Source organism: Brachyhypopomus gauderio, chromosome 16, assembly GCF_052324685.1.
Source record: "Brachyhypopomus gauderio isolate BG-103 chromosome 16, BGAUD_0.2, whole genome shotgun sequence".
NCBI lineage: Eukaryota > Metazoa > Chordata > Actinopteri > Gymnotiformes > Hypopomidae > Brachyhypopomus > Brachyhypopomus gauderio.
In genome coordinates, this window is record NC_135226.1 from 3696276 (window position 1) to 3716797 (window position 20522).

Below are 20522 nucleotides of genomic sequence, written 5' to 3' on the forward strand. Positions count from 1 at the left end.
ACACACATACAAACGAAAACCAATGAAATGTAAGCAGATAATTATTATTTTCATGTAATTCATTTGAATCCAGTAAATTAAGACTAATGCTTCAACAATCCAATTTAATATATTTTGTGTGCAATAATTGCAATGGCAAAATGTTTAACCCATAAACAAATCAAATTAAAATGTATTCCTGCATTTACACAGACTCCAAAATTAAGCTGTTCTGTTTAGAACACACTGGTTCATGAGCTGGGTCTTCTCATCTTTAGTACAGAAAGACAGACAGACTTGTCTGCTACTCTGAATTACACAGAGACAAACACAGCAAAGAGCCGCAGACCTTAGAAGCCCATTAACTGCACATCTATACTAGAAAAAGATCTGTATGTCCAAGAGTTCTCTGCAATGCATTAGCGCTTTTTAGCTTCAGTGACTAACCTCTTAAATTGTGTGATACTGCTGCACTGGCTAAAGCAAAGTAACAGTGTACTCTATTTGAACCTTCTAAACAGTCACATTGTTGTCCTGTGGTGAACTATAAGAACCATCGGTGAGAGTTTCAGAGGCAATTGGTCTGTCCTGATCGCAGAACAACCTGCCCTTGTCACAGTGGAAGTGATCACCAGGCACGAGGCGGCTATTGCAGACGGAACATGTAAAACACTGCAAAGAGGAGAAAAAATCAGTACCAGTCAGTACACATCACGCTAGTCAGAGACATGCTGGCAGCTAATTAGCTAAAGGCAAATGATAGTAACAGTATTGATTTTATCTTCTTCAAACAAACTTTCAACAGGTAGAAAAATGATAGCAACAACAGAATGCACTTTTAAATGTTATGTATTATACAGTAATTGCAAAAAGCATTTGATAACCTTGACATGGTACACGTGACCTGGTGCCTGCATGACCGTTTCACCAGCTGGGACGGAGGTGTGGCATGCACTGCACACTCCACTCTTACCAAACAATCTGCAGGAAATTACAAAATACTAGTAGGGGAGACCGGGGATGGTTGTAACACTTTTTGCTTCAGCACCCGTAACTCACTGAATTTTTGAGCTAGACTTCTCAAACTTTTATACAAAGTACACCCATTTGTTTACTACAAAGTGCACCAATTCAAACTTCAGTTGAAATATCACAGCCATCGTAAGTTGATGTCAAATACAAGGTGTTCCCTTGTTACAACCTACCCCACTACCAGGTAGGTTGTAACACATGCTGGGGTAAGTTGTAACAATTAGACAAAAGAAGCAAAAAACAGAGGCCACACCATGCAATATGCTTCAAAAAAATATATATTTTTTTTACTAAATAACAATCCAGAACAATGTCTCTCTCTCTCTCTGTGACTGACCATAACTCATATCCACTTTCTGTTTTACTAAGAAGTGTGTGTGTGTATTAGTGTACTAGAACAAACTTATTTAACAATATGTATGCTTAATGAACACTAATACAATGTACCTGTGTAAAGAACATGTAGGTCAAATAATAAACAACGTCAATGTGTGTGTGTGTGTGTTACATGTGTGATACCATGTGCCTTTGCAACTGATCTGACTGACTTGCTCTTCTTTGTGACCTCATCAGATGCTTCTTTTAAAAGCATTTGCAGGCACACCTCTGTCAGTCTTTCTTTAAAATGATTAAAAATCAAAGTTTTCTTAGTTGTATGTAAGGTGATGGCTGTAACACGTTTTAAAGCTGTTACAACCCACCCCACCCCTGTCAGCCATTGTTTAACTAGCTGTATAGCAAGGTAATTTGTAATTAACAGGGGAAAAATGCATCACAATTTACTTGTGAAACTAGTTTAATGTAATATAATTCATGTGGTTTTATCTGCAATAGTATAAGTACTAAACAAAATATAGTCTTGATTCAGAAATTTACTTTCTCACCTCAAAATCAGTTTTTTCGCGATGGAATCTGCATGTTTGTGTTTACAGCCTTGATATTCACCATGTGTGATCAGAGAGGAATTGGGTAAATACTGAAATGATCATATGACTCCTATCTTATCCGTGATGGGTGGAGTTGATGGTGTTCAGGGCCGGCGCCACGAATGGGGCGAATGGGGTGTCCCGCCCCCTCAATGTAAAATAAGACCCATTTATTTTACGTTCGCCACCCCCCCCCCCCCCCCCCCCCCGCTCAACAACTTACGTTCGTCAACACCCCCCCCCCCCCCCGGGCTCAACAACTCTTACGTTCGCCCCCCCGAAATTTTCTGACGCCCCCTCACTGTATATGTTCTGGCGCCGGCCCTGATGGTGTTACAACTCTCCCCATCTTACAACCATACCCGGTCTCCCCTACTACAAATCCACCAGATTTATACTGTACTGCTCTGGGTCCTGACATCTTCTGGTATGTCCTTGTAGTATCTTCAAACTATAACTCAAGGGCATTTGAATTCCAAATGTTTCCTGAACAATGTTCTGAACATATAGTCTGTCCTGTTCTTTAATCCATGTTTTTATTACCACCACTGTCTTGGTATGGAAGCTGAAAGACGGTGAGCTACATGAAGGGATCAGAATAATCCCGTGCGTAAGGGCGACTTTAATCCTACCTGATATAGTCTGTCCTACAGAGGATCATGTCACCCTTAGTGAAGCACGACGTCCCGACCTCTGCCAGGTGTGCCAGGCAGCAGGAGCACTTCAGACAGCGGCTGTGCCAGTACCCGTCCAGAGAAAACAGGAGGATCTGGTCCGAGATCTCGTGTCCACATCCCACGCAGCGTTTCAGCTCGGTAGCCCTTACTCGAACATGAGACGTGCTACAAACACCACAGAACCACATTCAGTACCTAATGGAGATTTACGTGATAGCTCAATCGCGAATATTAAATCTAACGCACCTTTTTTGAAAATGCCCGGTCATCGGAGGACGAGACTGAGTGGCTGAAGACACAATTGTGTAATCATGAGTTTTGCAGCCCAAGTAATTTAAATAAAAGCATGAAGCGCTGGAGTACTTGAGGTCGAACACAACTCATTCGTAGACAGCAGATCACTCCTACAGCACGAGTTTACTCTGTGAGTTAACCTGCCCTAATAATCTCTAATCTACCCACTGACGTCATGGTCCTTTGACCAATCGTCAGTCTGCTACCGAATAATCCACGAAGTTACTTTTCAACTATTTTATATAACATAAAAACCGAAAATACTTCATTTATTAAGTACGTTGACTCTATAACTCTTCCAAATATGGGGTCATAAATTTTACAGTAATTTGTTAAAATTCTGTTATAATAGTAATTGTACCTATTGGTCATCTGACTGACAAAACTGTTTATGCAAACACATACACCATAAACGGATACATTTGCATTTATATATTCATGTGTTCATCTGCCTTGTCCTCAAAACAAGTAATTTATGAAAAAGACCACTACAAACATGTGGAGAGAACTAGACAATCCCTGTGAATGATCAACTGTCAGTTAAGTTTCTAGTCAATTAACTTGTGATTGGTAGCCCAGAGATACAGCCATAGAATATGTGTACCTAACAAAGTAATCAGCATAAATACAAATCACAAAGATCATCATACACGCAGAGATGAAAACAATATTTTATACTCTCTTTCTGATTATAATGCCATGGAGTTTTAAAGGAATGTTGTATTATGTTATTACTTTTGTCTGCAAGTGTAGACACACAACAGTAACATGAGCATTTCTGCTACAATAGAAAGGCCTAAATAGACACCCGTGTCCCAGAATTCCTGTATTACACCTAAGGCTCCAACGTGTGGATCTATTCACATTCATACCCAGCTGTATGTCAGTTTCTTATGAAATGACTAACATTTGTATATCTGTATTTGTGTAATATTTGAGCATATACTGTAATATACTGGTGTGACAAGGCTGACAGGAACCACTGTAGTTATTTCTTCTGCAGCTTTCTAGTTCAGCATCCCCTCATTAACTACCTTAAACAATCAACACGTTCATTAAATATTTAAGTGAGGCTTAATTATCTATAAAGTGGCATAAAGGGCCCGTTTCAAGAGCCTGGTCATGTTTTGCAGCTTAATGAAGTGCTGAGCTCTGATGAAGAAGCTTCAGTCTTTACAAAAGCACTCACAATTACATGAGACGGCTCCAGCTGCCCTTTATTACAGCACTAATTGGAAAAATTATATCTCTGAAAGGCCACCCAGTATCCATTCCCATCTTACTGTGCACCCATTTAACTGAGACACAGCAGAGGGAACACAAAGAGCTAAATGAGCAAATGAATTATGTATTATTTACATTATCTCTGGCATGATGTTCAGAAAATGGCTCAAAAATAATCTCTGAGACACTGCTCACATTTACCATCATGGTGCAAACATGTATTAAGACAGTGACTCAAAAATGTGACAAAACAGAATTTCAAAACAAAACTAAAACAAATGTACAACTACCAGAGACCTAAAACAATGACAGCTTGCTTGAACTAAAACAGCAGTAGCTATACCACTGCAGGAATCCTGAAAAACACTGAGCCTGGCCTATGATGAAATCTAATAGTGACATATTTAATAATAATACAACTTCAATAGAATAAAAAAATCTTTAATGACTTTCCTGAACACACTGCTAAATCAGTCATCAGTACAGCTGAACCTTTTCAGACTAATTACATTATACATTTAAATGAATTTTAAAGTAAGCAGTTAAATATAATGTAATAAAGCACTGGTTGTTGTAATGGTTCTTTGAATTTCACAAAGGCACAAATTCAGAAGAACAAAATCAGGGATTAGGGTCAAATATAAATGGACCAGATTTAAATAACCAATTAATACTGGCACCTTAAAAGTGAATTTTTAAGATTGAACTGCATGCCAAAGAAATTACATTTGGAGGATTATTCAAATCTAGCCTGTAGGCCTGATTGTGAACATTCAAAAACAGAGAGTGAACTTCATGATAGAAAATAATTTATGCACATAATTTAAAGGACATTTGGTCCAAATTATCAAAATAACCAATATATTCTCTCTCTCTCCAACACACACACACACACACACACACACACACACACACACACACACACACACACACACACACACACACACACACTTTTAATTCAGTCACTTCACAACCCAGTGTTTTGGCATGACTTTCACGTTTGTATAAAATCCTGTAGTGTGAAGGGGATATCACAAATAAACCTGATTTAACACAACAAAAGCTTGATTAGTTCCCTTTCAGTTGAAGAGTGTAGCACGGCAGGGAGACCACAGCACGTGTGAACAGTGCAGAATCTCCTTGGACTGCAGGCTGAGAACCTGCTGTATTCTGTATTTGTTTATTTTTTAACACTGGGTAAAATGTATTACGGGTTTACAGCAGGAATTATAGACGCACACCTCTTGCTGTGTGTCTCCACCTGCAAGAATTGTTATCTGCACTCCATCAAACATCTTATTCATGTGTTCCTGCACACTGTGTATGGCAGGCACGTAGTCAATAGTATTTACACACAAAAAAAACAAAGCTCAGCATGATAAAGTAGGGAAAAAGAAAAAACAACAAATACATGTAATAAAATCAATTAACAAAGATCCTGTTGAACAATCAATAGTTGTTCTTCACTCGTGCAGTCATAGTGAGAGTGGGTCAGATTTCTGGTTGTAGATCAGATCTGAAGGTTAGTTCAGATCTCTGGTTGTAGATCAGATCTGAAGGTTAGTTCAGATCTCTGGTTGTAGATCAGATCTGAAGGTTAGTTCAGATTTCTGGTTGTAGATCAGATCTGAAGGTTAGTTCAGATTTCTGGTTGTAGATCAGATCTGAAGGTTAGTTCAGATCTCTGGTTGTAGATCAGATCTGAAGGTTAGTTCAGATCTCTGGTTGTAGATCAGATCTGAAGGTTAGTTCAGATCTCTGGTTGTAGATCAGATCTGAAGGTTAGTTCAGATCTTTAGATCTAGATCACTGGAGGGCTCCAGTGGCAACAGGTGTTTCCTCCAACCCTGAGCTCAGTCCTTAAATAAAAACCTCCTTCTCTCAAAATGCAAATACTGAAATATCTTGGTGCTAGCTAGTCATTGGCATCACACTATCAGCTATCTGACCTTCACTATTAGCTCCTTTTTGGAGGAATATTCCTTTGACCAAAGGAGTTGTTGTAGTACATGGTGAGAACCAACATCCACTGATCTCCAGATTTTACATCAGGTGTTCTTGAAATCTGGACTTCAATATCTGGACTTCTGAATCCAAATCCGGTCCTGGGTTTTTTAGTTACTCATGATTGAAGTCAGCAGTGAATGCAACTGATTGGCCGCTATCTCCTCAAACCTGACTAAAAGATGGACATAAGAGAGTAGGAAATCTGTAATGCCTGAACCTGGAGGGCTATGATTTGAGTACCTCAGCTTTGGAACTTCTGTTTAATAAATGTACCGACGAGGCAGAACCTTTCTAATGTATTCGGCTCAAAAACTCCCTGCTACATAACGCTTGCCCACACATGGACACCTTTATTTAAAAGGACAGATCAACGTGAGGCAACTAAGTTGTCCATCTCCAGTGAATATGACAACAGTATGTGACTCCAAAGTACAGCTTTCCCATCTCAGGTGGCTTTTGGGTAGATCTTCTCATAGAAGAAGTTCTGTGAGAGAAGGTAGAGCTCTCCGTCCTTTTCCCTTACCGCATGGGCACGAACAAACTGGAACTGCTCGAGAGCAAATTCATAAAACTCGTTCTCCATCTTCCAGATGGTGGATTGCTGCAGCCGGGCGATGGACTCTTTGGTGGGCGGCTTCTTCTCGCTGGTTTTCCTCAGGTGAGATTTCTTCCCTTAAGAGGACACAAATACTTAGACGGCATATTTTCATCACATTCAAACGTCCACCCCAGTGATGGCTTAATAAGTCATGTAAGATAAATACAGTCCCTAATGGATTTGCATGGAAGAATGGCCAAACGGCGGTTCCTGACCTGCACAACACCTGAGCGTCTCGTACCTGTTCTGTAGAGCTCGGTGGCTCCTCTGAAGAAGCGTGGGAGTGCAGCCTCCAGCATCATCACAAAGTCCTCCAGCTCCTCGGTCACTCCAACCAGCATGTACTCGTTCACCAGGTTGAACTTGGCCTGTTCCAGGGCCCAGTGGCTACCTATGTTCCTGCAGGAAGCACCAGCACACCACAGTTCAAACGTGAGCAAGATGAACCCACTGGTCCATCATTCAAGTGCACAATGCATAAAGCACAATGTAACCAGACAGCAGAACGATGATCGTGGCAGGATGAGCATAAATACACAAGGCTATCTGAGTGATGTATTATTCAAGCTAAACTCATTTTTAATAGAAAAGCAGTTACAACTAATTCTATATATGCAATATAGCCTAAATGCATCTATATAGTGATGGCTTCTGAGCATTGTTTGGTCTAGAAACATTGGATTTAAATGAAAACAATAGATGTTAAATAGCATAAAGTTTATAATCTCAGGGTATTTATATCTATGTTACATGAGCCAATAGGAACCACTGTTCTTTATATTATAACGATATATAATATATAATATTTCTCTTTTTATGTCATTTGTCTGTGCATGTGGTGCTGGGGAGTACTGAAGGGTTTGTGAATAGTTAAGTGGGCTAGAAAGTACATCCCTAGCACAGAGAGGTGGAAAATATTTTCACAACAGGGTGTTAGTAGAGAGCAAACGATATGCGTAAAGGCCCCAGACTGACCAGCACTCGGAGTAATGACCACAGAAGAAGGGAATCTGGAGCCAGAGTTTCTCAGGGGCACAGTCAGAACCTCCTGCAGCAACACACTCATCGAAGGTCTGAAGAAGAACACACACGCATGAGTGTACATGTTTACACACACGTGCACACACACTTTATTTGGATTAATAGATAAGGTACTCATAATCCAAATCATACAATACAAACAGCATCTTCTCTACATACGCAAGCTTCCTATAATAGGAATTCAAAACTTTGGCTAGAGGTTGATACTTTAAACATTTAAGGCATAATGTTGTTCCATGTAACAGTCAAGAGAATTTCTCCAACACACACACACACACACACACACACACACACACACACACACACACACACACACACACACACACACACACACACACACACACACGGGCGTCTGACCTTCTTGTCTCCCTGTTTCCTACGCCGCAGTCCGGGCCTGTAGTCGTCTCCGAAGCGGAGGAAGTAATAGTACGACACCAGGCGCTCGATGGGGTCTCTCACCAGATTGATGTAAATGGGCTTTCTCGTCACCCCAAATCTACCCAAAGAATCAGTTACACACATTTTGTTATACAGGAGCGTAATGTCATTAAAAGGTTTTATCTCTATCTCTTATTATAAATGCTGCCAATATTATGGCTTTTGAGTGGGCTTGGGTAGGAACTATTTTCCCTATTCCTTAATAAGCAACTTGACTTTTTAGATTAAAGAAACTAGCTATGAAATCAATGAGGCTCCCATTAAGGGTGTACACAGTTTTTACCATTAGGTGTCAGTAATAAACCAAATGCCCAAGAATCTTGTAAGAAACACTTAGGCCTCTCTTATGTTGTTACCAGTTTCATTAAAAAAAAGTTTTACTCACAACCATTTTTGTTTCTGTGTTTCTGTGGTCCAGCCCTACTGATAGTGGAGGGCGCTGAAGCACTTTCCTGTTATACACTATAATGCCAAAAGTATTCGCTCATCCATCCAAATGATCAGAATCGGGTGTTCCAATCACTTCTATGGCCACAGGTGTAAAAAAAATAAGCACCTAGGCATGCAAATGTTTTTACATTTGTGAATGAATGGGTCACACTCAGGAGCTCAGTGAATTCCAGTGTGGAACTGTGATAAGATGCCACCTGTGCAGCAAATCCAGTCATGAAATTCCTCGCTCCTAAATATTCCACAGTGTCAGTTGTATTATAAGAAAATGGAAGTGTTTAAGGAACGACAGCAACTCAGCTATGAAGTGTTAGGACACGTAAACTGACGAAGCGTGGTCAGAAGATGCTGAAGAGCATAGTGTGAAGAGGTCGCCAACTTTCTGCAGAGTCACTACAAACATCCAAGCTTCATGTGGCCTTCAGATTAGCTCAAGAACAGTGTGCAGAGAGCTTCATGGTCGAGCAGCTGTCATACATCAAGTGTAACGCACAGCGTCAGATGCAGTGGTGTAAAGCACGCCGCCACTGGACTCTAGAGTAGTGGAGGTGTGTTCTCTGGAGTGATGAATCACGCTTCTCCATCTAGCAATCTGATGGACGAGTCTGGGTTTGGCGGTTGCCAGGAGAACGGTAGTTGTCTGACTGCACTGTGCCAAGTGTAAAGTTGGGTGGAGGGGGGATTATGGTGTGGGGTTGTTTTTCAGGAGCTGGGCTTGGCCCCTTAGTTCCAGTGAAAGGAACTCTGAATGCTTCAGCATACCAAGACATTCTGGACAATTCCATACTTCCAACATTGTGGGAACAGTTTGGAGTTGGCCCCTTCCTCTTCCAACATGACTGTGCACCAGTGCACAAAGCAAGGTCCATAAAGACATGACTTGACCTCAACCCGATAGAACACCTTTGGGATGAATTAGTGTGGAGACTGAGAGCCAGGCCTTCTCATCCAACAACAGTATGTGACCTCACAAATGCGCTTCTGGACGAATGGTCAAAAATCCCAATAAACACACAAACACACTCCTAAACCTTGTGGACAGCCTTCTAGAGAGATGAAGCTGTTCTAGCTGCAAAGGGTGGACCAACGTCATATTGAACCCTATGGATTAGGAATGGGATGTCACTTAAGCTCATGTGTGAGTCAAGGAAGGTGAGCGAATCCTTTTGGCAATATAGTGTGTGTGGTCTCGGATCACTGAACTCCAAATTAAGATAAATATGCTCCAAATACGCTCCAGACTGGTGTCCAGAGGAACTTGGGTAAAATAAACAGTACTCACTTGGTGAAGTCCAGGAAGGAGACGTGTCCGTGGTAGAACGCCGGCTTCATCTCCTTCCATGATGTGACGTTTTTAACAAACCGCACCTGGAAGCAAAATGTTGGAGAGCTTGAAAAGTCCCTGCAGATAAGTGACAATGTATAACAATATGATACAGTAAAAATGTATCGTACAAGTATGCATAGCAAGAATAAACAGAGAGTTAACGCTCTCCATACTAAAACTGATATGAGAGAAATTGATTGTTAATAAACAGAAACTCCATAAAAATACATTTAAATAAAAAAGTAACAAAATAACTACTCGACTTGCATTCTGTTTTAATGTGGAACTATTTCACTGAGCAACGACAGCTGTCTCAACCTGACCTGGTCCTGCAGGGACATGACTGGATTGTTCTTGCTGGTGTTGATGTGGAGGACGTGGTAGTGGTTCCTGCTACACAAGTCGTAGGCGATGTTGGTGAAGGAGGTGCTGGCGGTCTTGGGCACGCGGTTGTAGATGACCACCAGGTCCTCCTCAGGGACGGAGCCTCCGCGAGCCCCCGCGGCCCCCGCCTGGTTGTGGCGCTCCTCGATCTCACGCACCTCGTGCCTGGCGATGGCACGCTCTGTGGGGGAGAAAAGCCCATAAACTTGCAGACCTCCCTGCAGGGCCCAGGAGGCGTTCACCGCTCACTTTTGACAAAACCTTCTAGATATTTCTGAGTGGGTCTAATGAGCCCAAACACACGGTGATGTGAAGTGAACATTCTTCAGTCTGGTGATGTATACGCCTTTCATTCTGCTACATGATGTCCTTGTGGAACTCATGTGAGCTGGAATCAAAACTAGACGAAATCCAGTATTATGCATATTATTATACTTATTATTTATTATTGTCCATATTAGGGGTGACCTGCAATAGTCGCTGATTCGACTATAGTCGAGGTATAAAGATGAAAAAGGTAAAGATGAATCAAACAAAGTAAAGTGCAAGTTATGTCATCAACGTCTTTCATTTCACACGACAACAACCAACATGGCATACCATTTAAAACGCGGAAAAAAAAACAGTTCAGTCGTTTCAGTCGTCTCATCTCGTCTCGTCGCGATGTGTCTCGGGAAGTAAGCCTATACACATTTTTTGTTGTTTGCTTTTTAAACCCCATTACTTGAACCTTTACTTATAATTTTTTTGCTGTTGTGTGGCAATTGTTTTTATATTTTCAGGCAGGCATATTTTATTTAAAATATTTTTGACATTTTGTACAGTGCCTGTCTGACAGTTCAATATGCGCACTGTTCATAAAAATAATAAAAAATAATAAAAAATATAAATTTTTCATAAAATAAATAAATAAAAGCTGAATAAAGCCAACCTACTGTGTTTATTCATTTATCTGAGTGTTTTAGGTTTTTACTTTAAAGTGGAAAAAAGTGCTGAATGAGAACGGGATTCTGTTTAAGGTGCTCTAGATTAAAAAAAAACCTGATTCCACTATTAGTCGACTAAAGGGAAAATCTGATTAATCAGATTCGACTGTGAAAATCCTTAGTTGAATACACCTCTAGTCCATATTATGCACATTATTATCTGCCCCAACCATAGCCCCTCCCCCTCAGCTGTCTGCACAAGTGTTTCCACATCAAAGATTCCTCTTCTCTTTCACGCACAGTCCGACAGCTGGGGAATCCAGTCACAACAAATGTTGCAATGGTGCACCTGTCAATCAAAAACTGACATCAGGACAACTTCACTTGAATGCTACATGGGCCTCATAATGAGGTACATTAGGACAGAATACAGCTGGAGTGAACCAAGCTGTCGGCTTTGCAAATGACCCCCGACAACCTGTACACCATTAGAAAGGTATTACAGTACTCATTACACACATAATACGTTCCAATACCCTTGAGCATACAGGGTCAAAGAAACAAAGTACAAAAATACATTACAGAGAAATGGCATCATATGAAATAACAAAGCAATAAAAAAGCTAATTTGGTGGAGGCAGAAAGACGGTGGTGGTCCATTTAGATCATTAAGCTGAACACGGTATCAGCAGCACATCTCTGCTGAGATGCTCTAATAGCAACAGAAGTGTTGGCGTTATAATAACACAATAACCCAGCACCCTTCTCAGAGCCCTTGTTATGCCATGTAACACTTCATGGTGGTCTTCAGCTGTCTGTAGCCACGGGGCAGCGTGACGGCTGAGCTCCTCACACAGACCCAGTGCACCACCAATTAGGGTTCTGGGTGGGTTACCACTTCTTTACAAGATACTCTCCTTGGGCCTGCTTGTGATGTGATGAGCTAATCGATTCCAATATCCACACCAGTCAAGTGGCACAGGTGAATTCACTGTGGTAATCTAACTGACCAAGTGATTAGAAAGATGTAATTTATATGGCTTATTTTCACCATTTTTAGATTATAGTGGCAAGTATAGAAAGTTAGACTCCCCCCCCCCCCCCCCCCCCCCCCATTTTAATCCACAGCGGAGTGGTGGCGAACCGCCTGTATGTATACAACTCTCTGTATGGCTCAACCGTAAAATGACCTGCCAGATATTACCCAGGATTTTATTGGCAATATGTTTTGGCTTTGTTGCAATAACCATTAGTTGCAAATAAAATGAGCACTTTTAAAGTTATCCAATTGGCTGCAAGAACCACGATTGCAGTTTTATAGCTGTGTCTCTGGCATGAATAAGGTCTCATTTGTAAAAACGGCCAAGCGACGGAAAGTCAATGAGTGTATTGTCTCGGGAAAAAATTGGCTACTGATTACTTTTTCACTGAAGTAACAGGAAAGCCAGTGTGCCTAATTTGTGAAGAAGCCCTTGCCGTTCTTAAGAAAGGCAACAGTGGATCAAATCACACCACCAAATGTGCAAATTATGCCACTCTAGAAGAGGAGAGCAATCTGTAGTGCACAAGAATAATCTGACTGCACAGCAAGCTTCTTTCCAGCAGCCTAAAACGGGCTGGACGGTGTGACAGAGGCGAGTTATGCAGTGAACTGACCACAAAAAGACCGAAACATCTTCGAAAGGCGGGTTGTGTAGGTGTGTGTGCTGGCTGCTGCTATCTCCAGGAAAACTGGCATCGTTTCAACGCGTTAGACTTTCTCGTCTGAAAGTGTCAGACCACATTGGTAGCTTGGCACAAGAAATTATGTATATTTAACTTTTCATAGTCATGACTATAGGCTTATTGTGTCCATATTAGTTGGCCAAATGTAACTTTGCTGCAATCTGTGGCCTATGACAAGATACGTTATTATTCCCCAGTGTGGAAAAACTGCAATAGAGATCCAGACAAAGACAGTGAACAGTACTATGATCAAGTCCTTTCCTATCCACATGACTGTTTGAATACTTGAAACCATACAGTGTTAAAGTGTCCTGTGCCAAAGCATAACGCATAGTTTAGGTGTTCAACGGGACCAGAAGGCCTAAGAATAGCACTGGCATGAACACAGAGATCCCAAGAGCTTCCATTAGCAAATAGAGGGTGAAGAACAAATAGGCATATTAAACAGTTGTACTTTGCTGATGAATTTAATAGCAGGCCACTTCTGCTGTCATCAACTGAATAAGAACTCTATTAGCTAAGAGCTCTCATAGGGAACGACAAGACCTCCATCAGCATCAAAAATAAAACCCTGAAAACAAAGTCATTTAGCCCTATTTGATATTTGCCTTTGATCTGAACATAAATCGCAACCCATCCTTTTTTCCAGAAAACTGTAGGCTAATTTATTCATATACTGACATAGATGTATGATCACATTTCAACAATGCAACCACACAAGTCTTTATGCATTATGCAGCACTGTGACATATTCAGCATTTTCAGATATGCAGCATTGTCAGATATTCGATAACTGTGACATACAAGCACTAGAAATACACGGTCCTAGATCCATGAACTGGACTCTAGTTAATGTAATGGGATGGTATCATGTGGGTGAAGCACTGTATATCCCATAACAGCACAGAAGTTGCCACAAAGTGATTATGCAATGAAGGTACAACTCTCCCACTGTGTAAATATAGAGGTAACAATGCGACCCTTGACAAATATCTACAGATCAGCGACAAATATGATGTTGAACATGCTGTGCAGTTCAGGTCCACAGCTCACCCCCACTAATGTAATCAGATCTGAAAGAACAGCAAGCAGGATTCAAGCAGTACAACAAGATCGGATTGTGCGTCTAGCGTGATGTACACACGTATGAAGTTAGATAACAGCTTCTAGTCTGTTTAGGTAGGACTGGGAGTTTGGACGCTCTACAGCCGGAAACAGCACCTTACACTCAGGCCCCTGTGAAGGTGCCTCAGTCTTCATCTGTGACAGTGAGCAGAAACAACACCTTCATGTATGGAAGGACTGTTTAAAGCTTTTTAAACTTAACAAATATATAAAAGTACAATTTAAAGACCACACTGAGCGATATTTGAACAGACACGATAGCTGAGCTATGAGGCAGGTTTAATAAACTGTCAATAAATTGTAAGTGGAAAAGTATATGAAGTGATCTTTGAAGATGTACAATTCTAGAAAATCTAATTACAGCGGTATTTTCATGAGTAAGATAAATCATAGGAAGTGATAAAGGCATTTTCACAACATCTGAGTGAAACCCCCGTGTATGATCACAGTGGTGGTTGTGAGTAAAGTGATGGTGGTTCTGGTTCGTGTTCGGTTCTTACCGAGCTTCCCTCGGGACTCATCGAGCTTCTGGATTTGGTTCTCCAAGAACACGATCCCGATGGCGAAGGCCAGCAGCGCCAGGAGCTGATACTTGGACGGCATGACGGTCCTGGACAGCCCCATCAGACGACCCAGATGACGGACATGGCGAGGCTGGACGCGCCGCGCGTTACGTGGTCAACACGGCCGTAACCGAACTACACATCGGACCTGATACCGAGCCAGCCGCCTCGCCCGGGTTCGTCTCTACATACGACACGTCGTGTTTAAAGTGTCAGTGGAAGCGGTAGATCCCGGTCCGTGTCCTCCCGCCCGGTCCGTGTCCTCCCGCCCGGTCCGGGACCCCCGGGTGTCTCGATATATCGCCCGCTGATCCACCGAACCGGACCGACCCGGTTGTGTCTGTAGATAACGTCAGTAGTCTCGACTGGACTGTGTTTTCATCAATTGTAGCGTTAGTAGTTTAGCCGGATAATATAGCTAACCCAAAGTTATCGTGCGAGTTAACGAGATTAAGTGAACCAGCTAACTGTGTGTGCGCAGCTGCGACGGTGTTCACTACTGTTCACTATTGTGTTGGCAGATCAAGCCAGGAGGCGCTGACTAGTTCCGGTTCAACATAATCACTTCCGCCCCGTCTAGGTGCGGATCGAAAAGATTGCAATGGCTGGAGAAGTGTACTTACTTTGGTTACTATCATTGCTACAAACGGTAGGAAATAACGCATTTATGTTTGGTTCTGACAACAGTAACTAATGGCTTTCGCCATTTTAAGTTGCGGTTTTGAAACACTAAAGTTAGTGTAGCATAGATCCGGGCTGCGTAGCGCTGGTTTCCATGACGTGGCCGATGCAGCTGGTCTCGCGCAGCCGGTTAGCCGTTAGCTCCTTCACACGAGTCACGCTCGAGAGATAAAACGGTTATTTTATCATTGTTACTAGTACATGTATTTGTTTAACTAGCTGGTTTTGAAAATTCAGTAGGTTAGATGGCCAGTTAACTAGCGTATGTTTTCTAATGTTCACATAGGCAGCTAGCGTGCTATTTAGCCTAGCTAGGTTAGCTTAGCACAGGTGTACTAATAGGCCGGATTGCGCTCGAGCGCGTCGGTACTTCCGTCTTCCACAGAGTCTGATCAGTGATAAAACATCTGGAGATATAACAATAGTGATAAGACATCTGGAGATATAACAATAGTGATAAGACATCTGGAGATATAACAATAGTGATAAGACATCTGGAGATATAACAATAGTGATAAGACATCTGGAGATATAACAATAGTGATAAAACATCTGGAGATATAACAATAGTGATAAAACACCTGGAGATATAACAATAGTGATAGTGATATAACAAATGGGTTAGATACAAACGTCTGCTCTTCTCAATAGTGAAGCTGCCCAGACAGACGCCTTGTTTTCCGGATGTGTATTTGTAATATTAAGAATGTGTGTGTGTGTGTGTGTGTGTTTGTGTGTGTTTGGCCGCAGCTGTCGGCGTTTGGAGCGGAGCTGTCGTCCGAGGCCTGCAGGGACCTGGGTTTCTCCACTAACCTCCTGTGCAGCTCCTGTGATCTACTGGGCCAGTTCAGTCTGAACCAGCTGGACCCCTTCTGTAGGCAGTGCTGCCAGGAGGAGGCCCATAACGAGTCCAGGAAGGTGAGAGAATGTCGTCTTATTTAGACAATATGATTACTCTTGCTGCTGTTCTCAGTGAAGTCCAAAATACATCCAAACGTTCTGGATTAATTGCACTGTTAAAATACATGCAGTTCAAAAGAAGGTACTTTGCCCTGTACAATCTTTTATATTTCTAGTGGTCTAGTACTCAGTTGCGTTTTCTGTTAAAGCTTTACCCTGGAGCCATTCTTGAGGTCTGTGGATGAAAATTGGGGAGGTTCCCTCAAGTCCAAGGTACACTGTAGTAGTACATGAATATTCTGAGGTGTCCATTCTTTAAGGTTTAAGTCTAGACTTAATAATGTTATGAAGTCAATCAAAGACACAAATGATTAGGTGGTAATGTACCTCATATTATGGTACACTACTCGCATTATGGAATTATTAGCATTGTATTATGTATGTTCTTGTTTGTAAGGCATTGATCTTGCAGATTTCATTGAGTTTATAAGTACATAACAAACATTACTCATGGTTCTTACACCAGTTGCTTATTAAGGCAATACATTTGCTGGTTTAATTGTTTCCTAACCCTACTTAGCAACAATACATTTCTAAAAGCTATAGATAATTATCAATGCTTTGATGGTTGACTGTTATTCCTGACCACATATGTTCTTTGTTATTTGAAGATGTATTCAAACAGTAATTTGACATAATGTGAACTGCATTTCTCTCAGCTTTTGTCAGGAGCGAAAAGCCAAAGATGTTTAAGGGTCTTCAAGTTAAGGTAAAAATAAAAAATAAATGGTGTAACGTGTTCTAATCTGTTCTGTATATGTTAGAGGAGTACTCGGTACTTGTTACCACGTAATATCTTTTAAATAAAATTATCATAGTATTTTTTTTTACCTCAATGCTTTTGACCTATTTAATCCATTCAACAGAATTAACAAATTTGTGTGTGTGTGTGTGTGTGTGTGTCTGTGTCTGTGTGTCTGTGTGTGCAGTATGTAAGAGGCTCAGATCCTGTACTGAAGCTGCTGGATGATCAGGGGAACATTGCTGAAGAACTCAGCATCCTCAAGTGGAACACAGACAGTGTGGAGGAGTTCCTCGGCGAGAAGTTGGAGCGGATTTAGTGCTTTTCCATTTCACTTTCATTGTTTTTTTGTTTGTACTCCACTCATGTTTAACTGAAGGACCACAGTCATCTGATTCGTTATGCAGAAAAACCTTAATTTTTTTTCAGGAAAGTTTTGTCATCCAAAGTAATTTAACTATCCACATTTGTTAATGATTGTGAATGTTCCAACATTTTCCCTTCCTTCCTTTGTTTTGATTCACCTTTACCTCTTTTTGTTTTTGCAACATTTTATCTGAAACTATTTGAAATTATGTTTTTTTTATGCTGCACATTTATTGATGAATAGCGTTTCTGCAAGGTTCCGGTGAGGGAGTGTTTGCTGCTGCTCCCCACATGCTGGTGCTTGTGTTGATCTGCACGTCTGTGAAGGCTCTGCAGTAAACCCGTCTGTGGTGTGTGAAGCCTGAAGTTCCTGTGTTGTTCTCACAGCATGTAGCAGTGGGGAGAGTCTCAACAGTCCCTCTGGAGTACAGTCAGATCTGTTGAATAAATGTTTGTTTCAAAAGAAACCGTTCTGGATTTCTCTTATTTGTGTACACAAATGAATCTGTAGATTAGATTTTAATTTGAATTCAAATTTCAGGTGAGGCCAATTGGCCTTTATCCTAGTAGATATATGAAAAGGATTGCATACATATTAAGAACAAAGTGCATGGAAGGGATGTGAGGGCAGATGTGTGTATTTGGTCATGCCTTTGACACTCGTTTTTGAAGCATGCATATGCTAATGACTTCTCTCTACGAATACGTCATTCGTTCGGAACAATATCGGACATTTTATAAAGGAACTTGATAGAACTCGCAATTTATATATTTGACCACTAGATGTCGCAAGACACATCAGGCATGCATGCGTTAAGAGAAACTTGTTTAGTTCACCCAAAGGAAGGACCGTGGTGATGGCGTAATAAGGTTGTTACAGTGTGGTGAGCTTTATTTAAACAGTGAGTACTTTTTATTAAGAAAAAAAGTAACCACCAAAAAGTAGCGAACAATTTTTGCATATTAATTTATATGTAGTACAACTAATATGAGATTAAGAATCAGGTTGTTTTGTAGTTTATCATCCACAGAGTGGAACATAAACCAGTTTATGAGAACCACGGAATGTTTGAGTTTATATTCCACACATGGAGACTGTGTTTAAAATATATTTAATGTGGTCTGTCTGAAGCATCCAGACCACTAGGTTGCAGTATTAATGGCCGTTTCGTAAAAAAAAAACTCGCTGGAAAAATATTTTAAAATAACTAGTTGAAGATTTTTTTCTTCTATGCGAATAAATTAAAACAAAAATGCAAACAAGCAAATTTTTTTTCTATGAATAATTGTTTTATTCGTAAAGATGTACTATAGTCATGAATTTTAGAATAATTTCATTTTCCTACTTACAGGGCATGCTGTTATTTTCTGTTATAATCTGTTTTCTTTTGTAAATCAGTTGTACCCTTAAATATCCAAAAACAGCTGTTCCTGATAGATCACAGATTGTGTTAAAGATGTAGGGGCCTAGATTTTTGTGTGAAAATGACTCATAAGTTTGGGATCCAGGCCAGTTTGGTCTACTAAAACCTGATAGTTACTAGATAAATTGGTTCAGATTACACTTTCAGTACCGCCCTCCTCCACGCGCAGAGACAACGTTCCGAAAATAGCAGCGCTAGAAAATGTAATTAAGTAAATGTTTTAGTGACTCGAAGTTTGTTTGTTTGGTTTTTTGCTTGAAATGTAGTCCCAGTTTGGCTACAAGTTATCCAATAGATTATACAAACTTTATTTATTTGCAACTAATTTTGTTTAACTATAGTAATTATATTGTCAAACGTTGACAATACTTATTATAGCTATAAATATTTTTTTCATTTAAGTGTATTGAATTAAGCCTACATTTAAGGCAAGGTAGCAAAATGTGGATAACTTCATCATTGACACTAATATCAAGGCTGTTAGTTGCCATGTAGCGCCTCCTGCTGTCTGAAATAAAAAAGAACGAAGAGCCATTTTTGAACGGCTCTTTATAAGGAACGGAGACAAAAGATCCGGCTCTCTTCAGTCATAATTCCCATCACTATTACACAAAGCATGCAAAGGCTATTTTTCTTTAACATGTGCCATTCTCTCTGAACAATCACAAAGATGTGTTGTAGCTGTTCGATGTGGAACTATTTCTTTCTGACTGGCTCTTTGAATCATAGGCCGATAACAGCGCAGTGTTGGACAGCTCAGATTGTGCCTAATCGTTTCTGCAAACAGAAGTAGGTTAGCTAGATATATTTCAGTGCAATCTTAACAGTTGTCAAGTTTAAAGTCACATCTGCATGCTAAAATGGGTGATTTATTGCTTGATAGTTCATACTTTTAATATTTTTTATGTTTACCCCAGGTCAGCTGAACTTTGCAACTGAAAGATCAAATGAATTTAACTAGGCAATCTGTTTTGGAAGGGTTGAGGCATCCTTTTTATATTTAAAGTTGTTTCTAAAGCATTCACAAAACAGTTATTCTATCAGTGTTCTTCTGAATACAATCAGATTCAATTAAAGGGGATTCATGAGAATCTTTCACATCCCTTGTACAGATTAATTGACTTTTAATTGACTTTCATAAAATTATTGCAGTTTAAGTTGTGTTTGCATTTGAAGTTATTTTTATTACTTTACCTCATATATCAGTATCATTAGCTCTACAGTCAACATGTACCATCAGGGACAGTATTATTTTTATATTATTATATTTGTACCTTTTTTATGAATTATAAAGATAGTTCCCTAACATAGGATTGTATTTTTAGTTTTACTGTATTAATTTCATTGATTATCAAATCACGTCTGTATTTCATAATATGAGTAAAGGCATGCCCATCCATTATGTGTTAATGCCTCCCGCTGTCTAGCAGGCCTGGTTCAGATGTATTTTAAAAATCAACACACTGTGCTGAATGCCAACCATCAAAAAGAGGAGTTGGGTACCTCCACTCTGTTGCTGCTTTACACAGATGTGTAAGACAAGAGAGACGTGTTCAAATACTGTGCTGTTCTTGCTGTAGATTCATCTCCTCACCAATTATTAAACACTGCAAAGCCAGAATTGACTGATATC

At 40.4% G+C, this 20522-nt stretch overlaps 3 protein-coding genes across 4 annotated transcripts; 1 reads left to right on the forward strand and 2 right to left on the reverse strand.

The window, feature by feature from the left end:
* Nucleotides 1-87: 87 nt before the first annotated feature.
* Nucleotides 88-3054, reverse strand: lmo4 (LIM domain only 4). Of its 2 annotated transcripts, none has more exons than XM_076977429.1 (4): nt 2861-3054; nt 2570-2779; nt 884-960; nt 88-651 (listed from the first exon to the last, which is right to left on the reverse strand). In XM_076977429.1, exons 1-4 carry the CDS (start codon nt 2881-2883, stop codon nt 626-628), a joined length of 336 nt encoding a protein of 111 aa, XP_076833544.1. In that variant the 5' UTR covers nt 2884-3054; the 3' UTR covers nt 88-625. The 2 variants fall into 2 exon arrangements, with proteins under 2 accessions (XP_076833544.1, XP_076833543.1); XM_076977428.1 differs by having other exon boundaries at nt 864-960; nt 2861-3052.
* Nucleotides 3055-4557: 1503 nt separating this feature from the next.
* On the reverse strand, nt 4558-15315 carry hs2st1a (heparan sulfate 2-O-sulfotransferase 1a). The gene is made up of 7 exons (XM_076975890.1): nt 14654-15315; nt 10317-10558; nt 9949-10034; nt 8136-8274; nt 7713-7810; nt 6979-7136; nt 4558-6811 (listed from the first exon to the last, which is right to left on the reverse strand). The coding sequence occupies exons 1-7, from the start codon at nt 14775-14777 to the stop codon at nt 6585-6587; spliced, it is 1074 nt and encodes a 357-aa protein (XP_076832005.1). The 5' UTR covers nt 14778-15315; the 3' UTR covers nt 4558-6584.
* Nucleotides 15232-17932, forward strand: selenof (selenoprotein F). The gene is made up of 5 exons (XM_076975891.1): nt 15232-15365; nt 16148-16315; nt 16507-16570; nt 17017-17066; nt 17287-17932. Exons 1-5 carry the CDS (start codon nt 15318-15320, stop codon nt 17416-17418), a joined length of 462 nt encoding a protein of 153 aa, XP_076832006.1. The 5' UTR covers nt 15232-15317; the 3' UTR covers nt 17419-17932.
* Nucleotides 17933-20522: the final 2590 nt, after the last annotated feature.